This window comes from Loxodonta africana, chromosome 10 (assembly GCF_030014295.1).
Source record: "Loxodonta africana isolate mLoxAfr1 chromosome 10, mLoxAfr1.hap2, whole genome shotgun sequence".
Taxonomy (NCBI): Eukaryota; Metazoa; Chordata; class Mammalia; order Proboscidea; family Elephantidae; genus Loxodonta; species Loxodonta africana.
Window position 1 is genome coordinate 88788470 of NC_087351.1, and position 15743 is coordinate 88804212.

Genomic DNA, 15743 nt, shown 5'->3' on the forward strand with positions numbered 1-15743 from the left:
ATCTTTCCATTAATGGGGCTATACTCTCTGGGTGGCGCAAAAGGTTAACACCCTCTGCTGCTAACAGAAGGTTGGAGGTTTGAGTTTGCCCAGAGGTATCTTGGAAGAAAGGCCTGGCAATCTACTTCTGAAAAATCAGCCATTGAAAACCCTACAGAACACAGTTCTGCCCTGACACGCATGGGGTTGCCATGAATCAGAGTTGACACGAGAGCAACTGGCTTTGCTACTCCCCTCTCTAGCCCTTTGCAGTTCTCCAAGATCTTTCCCTCTTTCCTTTCACCTGCTTCTTAGTCATAAGTATTATCAACTGTCTACTCCACAGAGGAGGCTCAGAGAGTGAAGCGACCTGCTCAGGTCATGTGTCTGACACCAGATCCCAGTCCGGGCTGGCCCAGGGGCCTTGAGTTTGGTCTGTGACTAGGGCCGAGTTTTCCAAAACACATGCCTTGACCTGACTGCTATTAGCTCCTGTTGCTTTTCTTGCCCATGCTGACAGAGATACAAGCCCCCTCCCCTCACCCAGGAGGTGGTGTGTGGGAGGGTCACACCCTTCCTAGCTTTTCCACCCACCCAGCATGGTTCTGGGAGGAGGGGCTTTCATTTATGGAAATCACTTTATCCCTCTTTGCAGTGTTCCTGCCATGTTGGTAGGATCCCTCTACTGTGTAGATGAAGCAACCAGAGCTCAGAGGGGTTAAGAAATGTGCTGGGGGATGCACAGGGCTGGGGTTGAAAGGCTTACCCATGCTGCCTGATGGAGGTGGTCTCTTGAAGGGGAGGTGGAGTGGGCCAGTGGAAGATGGCCTGCTCAGGGTCTAGGAAGGGATTGAGAAAGGCAGCCAGGGAGCCGCCCTCCATATTTGCCCTCTGTTTCCAAGCCTGGGTCAGAGACAAAACCCAGAGGGCAGCCACAAGCTGCGCCTCTTGCTCTGACTAGGTTCCTTAGCACCTCTGGTTCCAATTTCGGTGATGGTGGGTTTAGAGGGGAAGTTCCAAGCTCGGGTTTACCAGAGGCCCCAGTGGGGACCCCATCAGGAATGAAGGATGCCATGAAATGGGTTATCAAGCCATTGTGAGATCCCAGGCCTGACACATCAGAAGTGTTAAATTATAGCCACCGTGTATTATTGCTGTGGAAGAAGGTTGGCCAAATATTTTGGCTGTATAAAGAGTTATCATCTTGTGTCGCTCAAGCCAGGAATTCTCAAAGTGCCTAATCTGAAGTTTATTGATCAACACATAGTTTCTTTAATGACTCTGAAGGTTCTGAAACTTATTTAGGGCTGTGCTCTTTTGTGACCCATTGGCCTTCTCAGCCATCATTCTATCCCATCAAGACCTTAGCATAGAGCCCCTCCCAGCCACTCCGCCCAGTGGGAGCCCAGAGCCACACCCACCACGCCCTCGTCAGAACTGACTCCTCCGCCTCTGTGTCCACAGGCTGCTGAACAGAATGTCCACGGACGACCGACACCTGGGCTCCAGCTGCGGCTCCTTTATCAAGACTGAGCCGTCCAGCCCATCCTCGGGCATTGATGCCCTCAGCCACCACAGCCCCAGTGGCTCGTCCGACGCCAGTGGCGGCTTTGGCATGGCACTGGGCGCCCATGCCAACGGCCTAGACTCGCCACCCATGTTTGCCGGCGCGGGTCTGGGAGGCACCCCGTGTCGCAAAAACTACGAGGACTGTGCCAGTGGCATCATGGAGGACTCGGCCATCAAGTGCGAGTACATGCTCAACGCCATCCCCAAGCGCCTGTGCCTAGTCTGCGGGGACATTGCCTCTGGCTACCACTACGGCGTGGCTTCCTGCGAGGCCTGCAAGGCTTTCTTCAAGAGAACCATCCAAGGTGCGTGTGGGTGGGGCGGGCCTTGGCTCTGGGATGTAGGTGGGGCGCCCCAGCCTGTCCTAATAGGAAGCCCAGGGGGTTCCCGTGAGCTGCCATGTCTGGGCGCCCTTGGAGCAGAGCTTCCGAAGGACCCCTTTGCTGTCAGGGTTTCTCTTTCTGGCATTCTGGACAACGACTCCGACTGCAAGACTTGTTGAAGCTGACATGCACCCCACGCATGCTCCCCACACCCACCCAAAGAAAATCCACGCAAATGCCTCACCACGTGTGTGCCTCTCACTAGTGTGGGCAACCTGGCAAATGTGCGCCTCTCAAAAAGCTTATTTTGGGGAAGGAATTGCATCATTTGCCCTGCGATTCTAGACCTGTGGAGGTATAAAGGGACCCTCGCTTTCTTTTTATCTTTTTTAATTACACAAGTAAAACGTGGATATTTTCTCACTGTAAAAGGGCCAGGCCAACGGATGAAGGGAACGCTGCTTGAGCACTCACTCCCAGTCCCAGTCTGGGCAGGTTTCCAGGCCTTATCAAGTGCGTGTGTGTATTAGCTGAGTCCCCTTCTAATGGGAATGTGGCTGGCTGCTCTTTCAATGAGTTCTAGAATGCATTATTCTGATAAAAACGCAAAAGAGCCCTAGTGGTGCCCTCTGTAAAGTCATCCCTGGGTTAATTGAGGATAATGATGGGTCGGACTTCTGGACTGGTATAAAGTGTCTGGCAGCTATGATACTTCTTGGATTGGCCGGACCAGAGCACTTGCTTCCTTCATTCATTCAGGTATCTATGAGCGTCTGCTGAGAGCCAGGCATTGTTCTAGGTGCTGGTGATCGGCAGTGAGCAAAACAGACAAGAATCCCTGCTCATGCAGTTCCCATCCCACTGGGACAGAAACTGCAAACCAGGTTGGAGAATACCCGGGAACACCTGTCCTGCTCCCTGCCCAGTCTCTCTTGGTTCAGGGCCCTGTCTGACTGTCCAGAGAGTGACCCTCCTTTTCCCTCCTTCTCCACCTCTCATTTGGAAGAGACAGACTGAGCTTGCCTGGGATGATTCGCAGTTTATTCATTCAGCAAATATCTACTTGCTTACATGTCTTCAGTTGATAGTCTATTTATTAACCTAATGGAGGCGTTAGGATTGGACTTGTCTCCAATTCTGCAATTGAGGTGGTGTCGTATAGTGGCTAATCACCTGGGCTCCTGGGTCAGACAACCGATCAGTTACCTTTGGTTAAGAGCTACGGCTGCTAACCAAAAGGTTGGCAGTATGAATCCACCAGGCGCTCCTATAGGGTCGCTATGAGTTGGAATTGACTCGACGACAACGGGTATAGTTGAATGACCTCAGGCATACTGCCTCAGCTTCTCTGTGCTTTGGGTTCCTCATCTGTAAAGTGAGACGACATTGCCCCTGCCTCCCATAGAGCAGTCAGGAGGAATTAAGTGACTTAATGTATATATTAAGCACTTAGACTGTTGCCTGTCACCCAGTAAGTGCTAAATAAATGTTTGCAATCATTATTTTCATTTTTATAATTTAAGACAAACAGTATTACTAAAGCAACAGACATATAATTTGTTTTATGTACAGAGCAAGCTGTTGTAATTTATATAGATTTAAATGGAACAGTATAATTATTATTTTGACCTGAGAGGATTTAAATTATTTTAGCCATTTTGTTATAAATAATATTTATTTTTAAAATGAACCCTTAAATGAAAATAAACATGGTGAAAAATCAGAAGTGCAGAAGAGTAAACAGCAAAAAGCAAATTTTCGTACATCTCCAGACCTGGTTCCCTATACTTGCCCCAGAAGGAGCCACGTTACCCATTTCTTTCAGCAAATACTTACTGAGCACCTGTGTCAAGCACTCTGCTAGCTTCCAGGACATAAAAATGAATTGTTCTAAAAGAGAGAATCACATTTTCGTCTGTCTAGATTGTTCTTAAAAGGACTGGAGTATTCTGGATCCAATTTTCTGAAAACAGAGGCCGATGTAGACTCAGAAACCCTACTGCACCTGTGGCAGAAGCTGGAATGTTCTCAGCAAGTCAGGAGCCACATGAAGGATTTGTAAATAATCTTAATTATTTGCTACCACGAATAGGATAATGATCTCTTCGTGGAAGTCAGAAGACAAACGGTAGTATTTAGTGCAATCAGAGCTGAACGGCTTCCACCTCTTCCCTTTCTCACAAAAAGGGGCCCATGTTTAAAACCAGACAGTGGTTTGTATCAGAGTAGATTGTTCCAGTCACATTATTAACTCCTTGGTTTGACTCTAACAAAGGTTTTCTTATTGTTGCTTTTGAACATGATAGTTGTAGAAATTTGGAAAAATAGGAAAGATATTAAGAAAAAAGAAATGCTATGCCAACTATCATTGGACAATTCCAGAGATCAGCTAGAATTGAGTGAGAGGATTTGTTGAGTCCCTGCTCCGTGTAAGATTGCCATTCTTCGGTGCCCGTTCCGACTTAGAGTGAGTCTGTGTGACAGAGCAGAACTTCCCCATAGGGTTTTCTAGGCTGTAATCTTTCTAACAGTAGATCGCCAGGCCTTTCTCCCTTGAAGACACTGAGTGGGTTTGAACCACCAACCTTTCAGTTAGCAGCTGAGCACTTAACCATTGGACCACCAGTGCTCCTCCGAGTAAAATAATGGAGGGGAAACAGGAAGGAGATACCTGCCCTCCAGGAGCAAAATTGAACGTTTGGTGCACATGGAATCGGCAGGCACAGTGTTAGACCCCAAACCAGAGTGTCTCCTAAACATCTACTCAATTAAAGAGAACATTCAGGCTACTGTTTAAAGTCCAATAACTTGGACCCAGGGCCTTTAGTCGTGGAATGATTCATTCACAAATAGACGCAAATTCTCAAGACTTGGAAAGCCTAGAAAATCATGCCAGCTTCACACCCCACCTCACTCCTTAGCTTGCTTCAGGCTGCTCAATTCAGAGGTTGTACCAATGTGGGAAAGGAGCCCTGGTGGTGCAGAGGTAAAGCTCTTGGCTGATAACCAAAAGGTTGGTGGCTCGAACTCACGCAGTGGCTCCGTGGGAGAGAAGACTTGGTGATCTGCTTGCATAAAAATTATAGCCTAGGAAACCCTATGGGGTAGTTCTGCTCTGTCATATGGACTCACTCTGAGTTAGAATTGACTGGACAGCACCTAACAACAACACTAATGTGGGAAGAAGTTTTGCAGAAACAAGGATGTTGCGTTGGGCTTAGAGAGGAAGCGCTGGTAGGCTTTCCTTCTCTGCAAATATTTATTGAGCACTCACTGTATGCTGGTCTGTGCTAGGTGCTAGCACCATGGGAGGCAAGAAGGAGGGAGGGAAGGGAAATACAGGCCACCACCTGTTTTTGTAAAGTAAGTTTTAGTGGAAAACAGCCACACCTGTATTTACATATCTGTGGCTGCTTTGGTGCCGCAGAGTTGAGTAGTTGCCACTGAGGCCACCTGGCTCTCAAAGGCTGAAACATTTACTCTCTGGTCCTTTACAGACACAGTTTACTTTTCCCTGCAATGCAGCATCCAACAGGATGCTGTCTCCCTGCCCTCTTGGGGCTTCTTTCTGATCAACCCCTCATAGTGCATTGTAAGTATTTATTATACCTTTGCCCAGTTCCCTGCTATGAAAGGGAGTTTATTGTCAGTGCTGGGGGCTCTGTGCTAGCCCAGAACAGATGAACTCAGACATAGACAAAGGCACCTTCCTGAATGGACAGAAGTCTCCCTGGCAAGGGAGATAGCCCTCAACCAGACTGAATTTACTAGCATATCAAAAGGAAAAAACTGTATCCAACCAAAGAGAATTGATCAGCCCTGGGGCATAGAAAAAGAAGGCAAACTTTGGCAATGGTCTCCTCCCTAAGAAAAAGGAGTCTTAGCCAATGAACTTAGCCTGATGCAATTAAACATTAAATTTATCTGATTAAGATCTTTCTGATTATGATCTAGTTCCCCTGTAGGTCTCCTGCAGGGAGAGAATGTACTAGTCAGGCAGACTGTGCATGGCAGATCGATTCCCGGGCTTATACATCAGGCTTCTGGATTTGGGCAATGTGAGTTTAGTCCTGAGAGACAGACCGCTTCCTGTGGCTCGCAAAGTCAGGATTCCGGATCATAGGGCTGGGTGCTGGATATGGGACTGTGGTATTGACCCCAAAGTGAAGAATATCATGTGAGGTGGCCTTTGGGGAACAGGCTGGTGGCCTTTTCCAAGCTAGACCACAAACCTTGACCGTACCACCCTGCCTCTCATTCTCAGCAATGACCTCATCTCCTGTTTCATTGAGAAACTAGAAGCCTTCAGAAATACCTCAGTTCTTTGCCACCAAACCTACCCACACTCTCCCATATCTGTGTATCTTCCACTCATCGATTCCATTGATGTTTATTGCTACCCATTCACTCCTGGAAGAGATGTCTTCCTACCCCCAACTCAGCTCTTCTCTGCTTTGAATTCCTTCTCCTCCTGCCTGCCCAGAGACCCTCTTACTGGTTATTTCCTCTCCTTTATCCCCCGCCCCGCACCCCTTCTCACTCTCTACAGCCTCCTTCCTCCCATCAGCATTTAATATCTCTAGTCTCTCTAATGATTCCGCGGTAGAATTCTCACCTTTCATGCAGGAGACCCGGGTTCGATTCCCAGCCAATGCACCTCATGTTCAGCCGCCATGTGGCTGTCATGCTGAACAGGTTTCAGCAGAGCTTCCAGGCTAAGACAGACTAGGAAGAAAGGCCTAGGGATCTACTTCTGAAAATCAGCCGATGAAAACTCGGTGGATCACAGTGATCTGAGCATGGGCGTGGTGCAGGACCGGACGGTGTTTTGGTCCTTTGTGCATGGGTTCACCATGAGTTAGGGATCGACTCAAGGGCAGCTAACAGCAACAACATTTGAGCTTATGTAGTAGTTGTTCAGGTTTTTGGTGCACTTGTATTGAGTACCAAGCATTGTGAGTTGGAGTTAGAGAAGTAGCCCAGTTTTTTTTTTGCGGGGGGTAGGGAGGCAGGTCGTGGCAGACAGTACATATGATAACAAATAAAGAAACATAATGACTGATTCTGATAGGTGCTATGAGGATAAAAACCACTGATGAGACCAAAGATGATGGGGGGATGCGGGGGAAGGTCTCCTGCATGAAAGGTGAGAATTCTACCATGGAATCGTTGGAGAGGCTGATGGAAGGAAGGAGACTGTAGAGAGTGAGAAGGGGGGATAAAGGAGAGGAAATAATCAGTAAGCGGGTGCGGGGGCGATCTCATGTAGATGGAGTGGTTAGGGAAGGCCATGCTGAGAAGGGGAAAGTTGAGCTAAGTCAAAGCGTCTAAAGAAGTCCTGGGAACAGCATTCCAAATGGAGGACTGTGTTTCAGCAAGTGTTTCAGAACCAGAAAGAGGCCCAGTGTAACTGAGTGATGAGAGCAAAGTGGAAGGAGCTGGGGCTGGCGAGGTCAGTGACACCTCGGGGCCATGGTAAGTGCAGCAGGTGAATTTTCATCTAGGTGGCATGGAAAGCTGTTGAAAATAAAGGCTGGATGATCGTGAGGGACTGTGCCGAGTCTCCTCACCTATGGCCCCCGGCGCATGGCCAGTGTTGCAGGTCACTGGGCAGCCCCTGGAGCAGCTCCCAGGTCTGTGACAGAGAAGATGAGGAAGAAGCCCTGGCACCTACTTCCTCAGTTCATTTGGGGCCCAGATGCAGGCTGGGAAGGAAACTCCAAGGAGAGGCCTGAAGATGATTGATGGGTTATCCCTGCCTTGGACTGCATCCAAGCCTTTTGTCATGGAGAACAGGATCCCAGGAGATACAGGCTTTGGTGCAGAGACAAAACCCTGGAGTGGGTGGGAGTCAGCAGGGGTGCTGGTCCCCAAGCTGCCACTCACTAACCCCCTGACCTTGAGCAGCGTCAGTTTTCTCATCTGTGCAAAAAGAGTCAATTCAGCCCACAGGGCTTTCAGGGAACGAAGGAGGACAAGTCACAATTCCTCTTTTCCGAGGCATGCATAGTGCAGAGGGAAGTCCCCTAAGGCCACAGCCAGGGTGTGTCAGCATGTGGTCTGTGACCAGGTGGGCTACAGAGCCCAGGGGAAGCTCATAGGTTCTGGAGGGCAGGGGGATTTCACAGAAGAAGGGACACGGAAGCAGGAGTTGAAGGTGAGCCTGCTTGGCAGAAAGAAGAGTGTGAACAAGGCTGCAGCTCGGTAGTAGGTGTTAGGCTGGAAATCCACCTGGGGCTAGATTACCTACTTACCTAAGGCATCAGGGGCTGGGCTCAGGAAAACGGTGCCGTAATAGTTAACATTTGGGGGCTGTGTAACCTGGTTTAGGAGTCCCTGAGTGGCACAGATGGTTAAGCGCTAGACTGTTCATCAAAGGGTTGGTAATTTGAACCCACCCAGAGGCACCTCGGAAGAAAGGCCCAGTGATCTGCTTCTGAAAGGTCACAGCCTTGAAAACCCTATGGAGTGCAGTTCTGCTCTAAAACACATGGGGTCACCATGAGTCAGAATTGACTCGATGACAACTTAATTATTTATTTATTTTTAACCTGGTTAAGAATCCAACTTTACCATTTCTTAGTTGTGTCACCTCGAGCACGTTATTTGGCTTCTCTGAACCTTAATTTCCTTATCAGTAAAATCGGGTTAGTAAATATTTCTTGCCCCAGAGTGTTATTGCAAGAGTTCAAGGAGACAGCGCATGTACAGCATTTAGCTTAGTGCCTGGTACATGATAACCCTGAAATAAATATTATTAGTGTTTATCGTTGGCAGCAGGAAGCTATTGAAGGTTTCGGAGCAACGAATTAATCAGATCTCCTTTTAGCAAGATGCTGTTGGTAGGTGCCCTTGAGTCGATTTCTACTCATAGTGACCCCATGTGACAGAGTAGAGCTCCCCATAGGGTTTTCTTGGCTGTAATCTTTACATAACAGATTGCCAGGTCATTCTCCTTCAGAGCCGCTAGGTGGGTTCAAACCACCAACCTTTCAGTTTGCAGTCAAGGGCTTAACCTTTTAAGCCATCAGGGCTCCTTTAGCAAGATAGTCTGGCAATGGTAGTTAAGGTGGTCTACCAAAAAAAAGCAAACCCACTGCCGTTGAGTCAATTCCCACTCATGGCGACCCTATAGAACAGAGTAGAACTGCCCCATAGAGTTTCCAAGGAGTGCCTGGTAAATTTGAACTGCTGACCTCTTGGTTAGCAGCCATAGCACTTAACCACCACGCCACCAGGGTTTCAGAAGGTGGTCTGGGAGGGGGAAAGTCTGGAGTGAGAGGAGTTAGGGAGACCAGTTAGGAGGAAATTTTAACAGTCCAGTTCAGGGAACTAGAACGTCCAGTTAAGGGCATCCAAACCAGGACACTGATGACCAGTTAAAAACAGCAACAACTAGTTGCCGTTGAGTAGATTCCCACTCACGGTGCTCCCACGTATGTCAAAGTAGAACTGTGCTCCGTAGGGTTTTTAATGGCTGATTTCTTAGAAATAGGTTGCCAGGCCTTTCTTCTGAGGTACATCTAGGTGGAGTTGAACCACCAACCTTGCAGTTAGCAGTTGAGTTCGTTAACCCTTTGCACCACCCAGGGAATCCAGGACAGTGATAGAAGTGTAAAAAGGTGAGGTTAGGCTTGAGAAACTTTTGAAAGTGGACGCAGTATTAAAAGGGCATAATGATTGGCTTGCGGAGACTGAGAGAAGGAGGACAGATTTCTAGTTGAGGCTGCTGGGAAGATGATGAAGCCATTAAGGGAAAAGAAAGAAGGAAGAATTTGCCAGGAGAGGAGGACGGGGCTGGGATAGTGGATAATGTTTTGGACACCTTCAGTCTGATCGGTTTACAGGACTTACTCCGTTAAGTTGGAAGTTGGGGCTAGAGGCCAGCAGTGGAATCTGATGCTTTGGGTCTATGGTAATGAGATCTTCTAGGGCAGTGGTTCTCAAAGTGTGGTCCCCAGACCAGCTTCTCTGGCTTCACCTGAGAGCTTGTTAGAAATGCAGATTTGGGGCCCCACTGCTTCCTCTCTGGGCGAGGGGGGCCTAGCATCTGTTTTAACAAGCCCTCCAGGGGAGCTTACTGCTTGCTCAAGTTTGAGAACCTGGGAAGGCAGTGCTAGAGAAAGTTCTTCTGAAGGGAAAAGGGGCAGGGAGGAGGGGCCCTGGTGAAAGAAAGGGGACAAGAGGAGCCTTCAAAGGAGACTGAGCAGCACCCTTATTCATCAGTTCTAAGATGCGCATTCTCCACGCTTTAACGTGTCCCAGTCAGTCTGCGTGTCACAGTTCCTGTTGACCAGGCAGCAGTTGTACCTTGGTCGTCATTGCCCTCACGCCCATCAAAACTTCCAGAACATCGGGGCGCTTTCCTTAAAAAACAGCATCATCAGCTTCCTTGTTAGGAGAGAAGAAGACGACAGAGAAAAAAAATGAAAATGATTAACTTTGATCAAACGCCAATTCAGGAGAGTCAGACTCCAACTGAGAAGTTTTAGCAATATCTGAAGCCGTTTGTTTTTCTTATATTTTCTATTTCATGCATGCACAAGACTAAGGTCCAGCGCTATGGTATCATGTCTAAATAAATCTAAGTCTTTTAAGTAGAATAAAATGAAAATGCTAGTGACAAGGGAACAGAGTCAAAGTTTAGTTGATGGTGTTTTTTTCTCTTGGAGGTACATCAAATAATGGCGCATCTTGCCACCGAAAGCATGTTAGAGCTGATGAAATAAATATAGACCAGAGAAGTTGCATGAGTCCCTGCAGAGAGAAGGGAGATGAACTCTAACAGGGGAGTCAGTTTAAGGGAGTGATTATCGGTGTCTGCTGCTTCAGGAAGGACCAGGAGGAAGAGGACCAAGAGGTCCAACTGGGACGTCACTGTTGCAAAATTTGAGGATTTTTTAGGGAAGGGAGGTTCTTGCTTTCAATTCATTCACTTTGATCCATCCAACAGATGCTTAATCATGTGCCAGGCACTGTGTTTTAGATACAGAAATGAAGGGCATTGCAGTCTCTATCCCTGATAAGCACGCAGTTCAGTAAGGAGAACAGCACACAAAGTCCTAATGACGGAACATTAAACTAATTGTGGGAATCCCTGGGCGGTGCACGTGGTTAACACCCTCGGCTGCTAACAGAAAGATTGGGGGTTCAAGTCAACCCAGAGGCACCTTGGAAGAAAGGTCTGACTGGAACCTTCAACCTTTCCCTTAGCAGCTGAGAGCATTAACTATTCAGGCCACCCAGAGACTCCATGAGATATTGAGTCACCTAGTTACCAGCCTCAGCTTCCCTTCTGCCCTCAGCTGGGCCCCGGGGTCCCTGAGTTGAGAACCACACCTGCTCATTTTCTCCAGAGATTAAATCCACTTCCTCGTGTGTGGGTCATGGAGGGAACCTGGTGGCCATGTGGAAGTGGGAGTGGGGATCTGGGCAGCTACCACTCCTTAAATACGCACTTTTGACAAAATTTTCCTGCTTTCAGCTCCATGCCCACCTGTGCTCCCTCTTCTGCTCCATCTTGGAGTCTTCAGTGTCTGAAGCTTTCTGATCAGGGTTCTGAAGTACAAATGACTTATTTATCTGTATACCCCTCTTTAGCCACTTACATTTCTACTTTCTCCATTTTTCTGAGGCAGTTAACACCCTTTGGGCCTTTGGAGAGCTCAAGTAGGCAGACATATGGGTTCAGTCTGCCGTGATGAGCTAGAAGTCCATCGCAGAGTTTTGCACAGGAAAGTTATTAAGGCACCTCTAGGGGCAGTGTGGGAGGTTCCTGGGTGGCACCAATGGTTTGCACTGAGCTACTAACCATTTGCATTGGGCAAATCTGCTGCAAAAGACCCCTTTCAAGTGTTAAAAAGCAAAGCTCTCACTTTGAGGGCTAAGGTGCGCCTGACCCAAGCCAGGGTATTTTTAATCGCCTCATAGGCATGCAAAAGCTGGACAATGAATAAGGAAGACCGAAGAAGAATTGATGCCTTTAAATTATGATGTTGGCAAAGAATATTGAGTATGCCGTGGACTGCCAGAAGAACAAACAAATCTGTCTTGGAAGAAGTACAGCCGGAATGCTCCTTAGAAACAAGGATGGCAAGACTTCATCTCACCTACTTGGACATGTTATCAGGAGGGACCAGTCCCTGGAAAAGGACATCATGCTTGGTAAAGTAGAGGATCAGCAAAAAAGAGGAAGACCTCTAATGAGACTGATTGACCCAGTGGCTGCAACAATGGGCTCAATCAAACATGGCAAGGATTGTGAGGATGGTGCAGGACCGGGTAGTGTTTCATTCTGTTGTACATGGGGTCACTATGAGTTGGAACCAACTCGTCAGCACTTACGACAACAACAGCACTAACCAAAAGGTTGGCCTTTCACATTCACCCGGCGATGCTGCGGAAGAAAAGCCTGGTGATCTACTTGCATAAGATTATGGAAACCTTTGAAAACCTATGGAGCCCTGGTGGTGCAGTGGTTAAGAGCTTGGCTGCTAAACAAAAGACTGGCAGTTCGAATCCACCAGCCACTCCTTGGAAACCCTGTGGGGCAGCCCTGTAGGGTCTCTATAAGTTAGAAGCAACTTGATGGCAATGGTTTGGGTTTTTTTGTTTGTTTTGAAAACCTCTGGTGCAGTTCTATTCAGTAACACATGGGGTCACCATGAGTCAGAGTTGACTTGACAGCAATGGGTTTGGTTGTTTTTTTAATTTTTTTGAAGGAGCAGTATGAGGGCATTCTCACCTTCCATGCGGGAGACCTGGGTTCGATTCCCAGTCAGTGCACCTCAAGTGCAGCCACCACCTATCTGTCAGTGGAGGCTTGCCTGTTGCTATGATTCTGAACAGGTTTCAGCGAAGCTTCCAGACTAAGACAGACTAGGAGGAAAGACCTGGAGATCTATTTCCAAAAACCAGCCAGTGAAAACCCTGTGGATCACAATGGTCCGACCTTGTCATGCATGGGGTTGCTGTGAGTTGGGGGCTGACTTAATGGCAGCTGACAATGACAACAACAGGGGAAGTGTGTGTGTGTGAGGGGGGTGGATTCAAAAGGAAGAGGAGACTAGAGGAGGCTAAGGTATTACAGTTGAGGCACGACATGAGAAGTACTGGAACTAGGAGCATGGCAGGAGGGGAAGGAGGAAGGAAATGTCCACAAAGTAGAATGAAAAGGATCTTAGGAGTAGAGGAGAAGGAAGAGACCACTGACTTAGACAGTGAGGTGGCTAGTGGTCCCTTCCCTGAGTAAGGCATGCAGTGAGAGAAGCAGGTTGGGTGAGGATAAGTCCAGTTCAAGAAAGTGTAAGGAACCCAAGGGAAACCCGGTGGAGATATCTAGCAGCCAGGTGGATCTCAGGGTGTGAAGCACAGGCAGTAGGTGGGTCTTGCTGCAGACCTTGGCCAAATACATGATTGCCAAGGCCAGTGGCACCGATGAGATCATCCAGCCAGCAGCTAAGGAGGAGGGAAGGACAGAAAGCTGAGGACAGCGGGGGCCACTGAGAGGAAAGGGACATTCTGTGTCTTTAGGAGTGAGATGAAGAAGAAAGCTTAACTGGCTGATTGCCAGCCCAGCCCTTTAACACCAGCAGCTTCAAATGGTGACTCTGCAGGCTCAGATGTTAACCAGCAAGCAGCCTTGTCGCCTGAGACCAGATTCCAGTCCTCCCTCTGAGCCCACCGGTTCCCCAAGAGCTGTTTTTGTCTAAGCTCGGCAACCCTCTTCCCTGAGCCCCAGGCCAGGGCTGCCTGCTCCCCTGCAGCTGTTCGTGGACAGCTGATGAGGATGCCCTGGGATTTCCTTCTCCTGGGACAGCCCGGGATCAAAGAGAGTTGGTGGAGGGCAGGCAGCTCGCTATAGTCACCCTCTTGGATCCTCTCCTCTCTCTATGTAGATTTCCCCTTCACCTTGCACTCACACTGAAATCCAGGGTGGGTTCTGGGCCTTTCTGCCTTCTCGCAGACACAACCACCAGCTTTGAGGTCTGACTGCGGGAAACATCTTCGTGTTTGTAATGTCAAAATGTGTTGTCCACCTCGGGTCTGACACCTAGAATGGATTTGTCCTCGTGTCTTCTGGCTGGCTGTTCCCAGGCAGCCATGGCATAGTAACCTTGATGTTACTAAGCCTTTCATGTGTTTTCTGTTACTGAATCCACACAGCTCTCTGAGATGGGCATGTACTGTACCCATTTTACAGATGAGGAAACTGAGGCTCAGAGAGATTAGATGACTTGCCCAAAGTCTATATGGTACACACTTGCAGGTTAGAACCCTGAATTTTACGACAGCCTTTAGCTATCCATGTCTTGTGAGAGCCCACTCCTAAACTTGCCACACCTCAGTTGGTGTGTATATTACTGTGCAGGTGTGTGTGTGTATGTGTGTTTGCATCACACGTGCCCCGTCCCTGCTCCTGAGCTCTCCTAGGCTGCCCTCAAGAGACCATAGGAATTCTGATGAATTAATCTCATCACTTTATCGAGGAGGCACTTACAGAAATTACACAGCAAGGCCACCAGTCTGGCCTTGCTGGCAGCCAGCCTCTGGGGCCATAAAACAAATTGAAAGGAACAAAAATAAATAAATAAAATTAGAACTCAGTCTCTCTTACGTGCACGCGCACACACACGGGTACAATCCCAAAGGGTCAAGAACATTCCTGGGGCTCTTGCTGTTAGCACTCGATGCCCTTGTTCTGATGCCAAATCCACAGACGCTGATTGACCCCTGCTCTGAGCAACAGCCCTGCAGAGCTGTGGCTCTGTCCTCCTTCCGGGGGATGACGGGCAGGCTGAGCAGCTCGGACGAGGACACATGAGAAGTTCGCGTCGTGCAGTTGGCATTCAAGGCTGCGTGAGTGACAATAGCCCAGGAACGTGGGGCCAGGAAGGGCCCTATAGCTCCCTCCCCAGCGGCTCAGAGCAGAGACTTGGGCTGGATTGCCAGGGTGCCAGTCCCTGCTCTGCTGCATCCTAGCCACTGCCTCACCTTTCTCACCTGTAAGAACTGTAGCTGTTTTATAATAAGCTCTCAGTCTTGATTCTTAATGTATTGAGCACCTGTTGTTGCTAGTTGCTGTCAAGTTGATTCCGACTCATGGTGACGCCAAGTATGCAGAGTAGAAGTGCTCCTTAGGATTTTCAAGGCTTTGACCCTTCAGAAGCAGATTGCCAGCCCTGTCTGTCCAGGCATCTCTGAGTGGTTTTGAACTGTTCGAACCTTTCAACTAGCAGTCAAGTGCTTAATCGTTTGTGCCACTCAGGGGCTCCTATAAACCTGTATATATTGACCAGTAAACCAGCTGCCATTAAGTCAGTTTTGACTTATGGCAACCCCACAACTGTCACTGTAGAACTGCTCCATAGGGTTTTCAAGGCTGTTGTCTTTTGGAAGCAGATCACCAGACCTGTCTTCCAAGGTGCCTCTGTGTGGGTTCACATCGCCAACCTTGCAGCTAGCTGTAGAGTGCTTACCTGTTTGCAGTGCACCTATTGCCTGAGACCAGGTTTCAGTCCTTCCTCTGAGCCCACAAGTTCCCCCAAGAGCTGTTTAATCTTGGCAGACCCATCCCTGAGCCCAGGCCAGGGCTTCCTGCTTCCCTGCAGCTGTTCATGAACAGCTGATGAGGAGATGTGCACTGGGATTTCCTTCTAGGACAGCCTGGGATCAAAGACAGTTGACAGATACCCATGAGCTTGCCACAGAGTTACCCTCCTCAATGTATTGAGCACCTACTGTGTGCCAACCACTTGGAACACAGAGCAGCCAGTTAGGTGAAGACAGGTACAGGGTGATGGGCAAGTGGTGGGTGGTCAACTCACCTAAGTGGGCCTTGGGGATTTAGGACTGGCCAGGCAGGGAGGTGGA

At 48.5% G+C, this 15743-nt stretch overlaps 1 protein-coding gene across 2 annotated transcripts in view; it reads left to right on the forward strand.

The window, feature by feature from the left end:
• Nucleotides 1–1345: 1345 nt before the first annotated feature.
• The window catches only part of ESRRB (estrogen related receptor beta), a 57765-nt gene continuing 43367 nt past the window's right edge, over nucleotides 1346–15743 (forward strand). For both annotated transcript variants that reach the window (XM_023546402.2, XM_023546403.2), the window contains exon 1: nucleotides 1346–1853. In XM_023546402.2, the coding sequence (XP_023402170.2) occupies nucleotides 1457–1853 (397 nt within the window). In that variant the 5' untranslated portion in view covers nucleotides 1346–1456. The remainder of the gene's footprint in view (nucleotides 1854–15743) is intronic.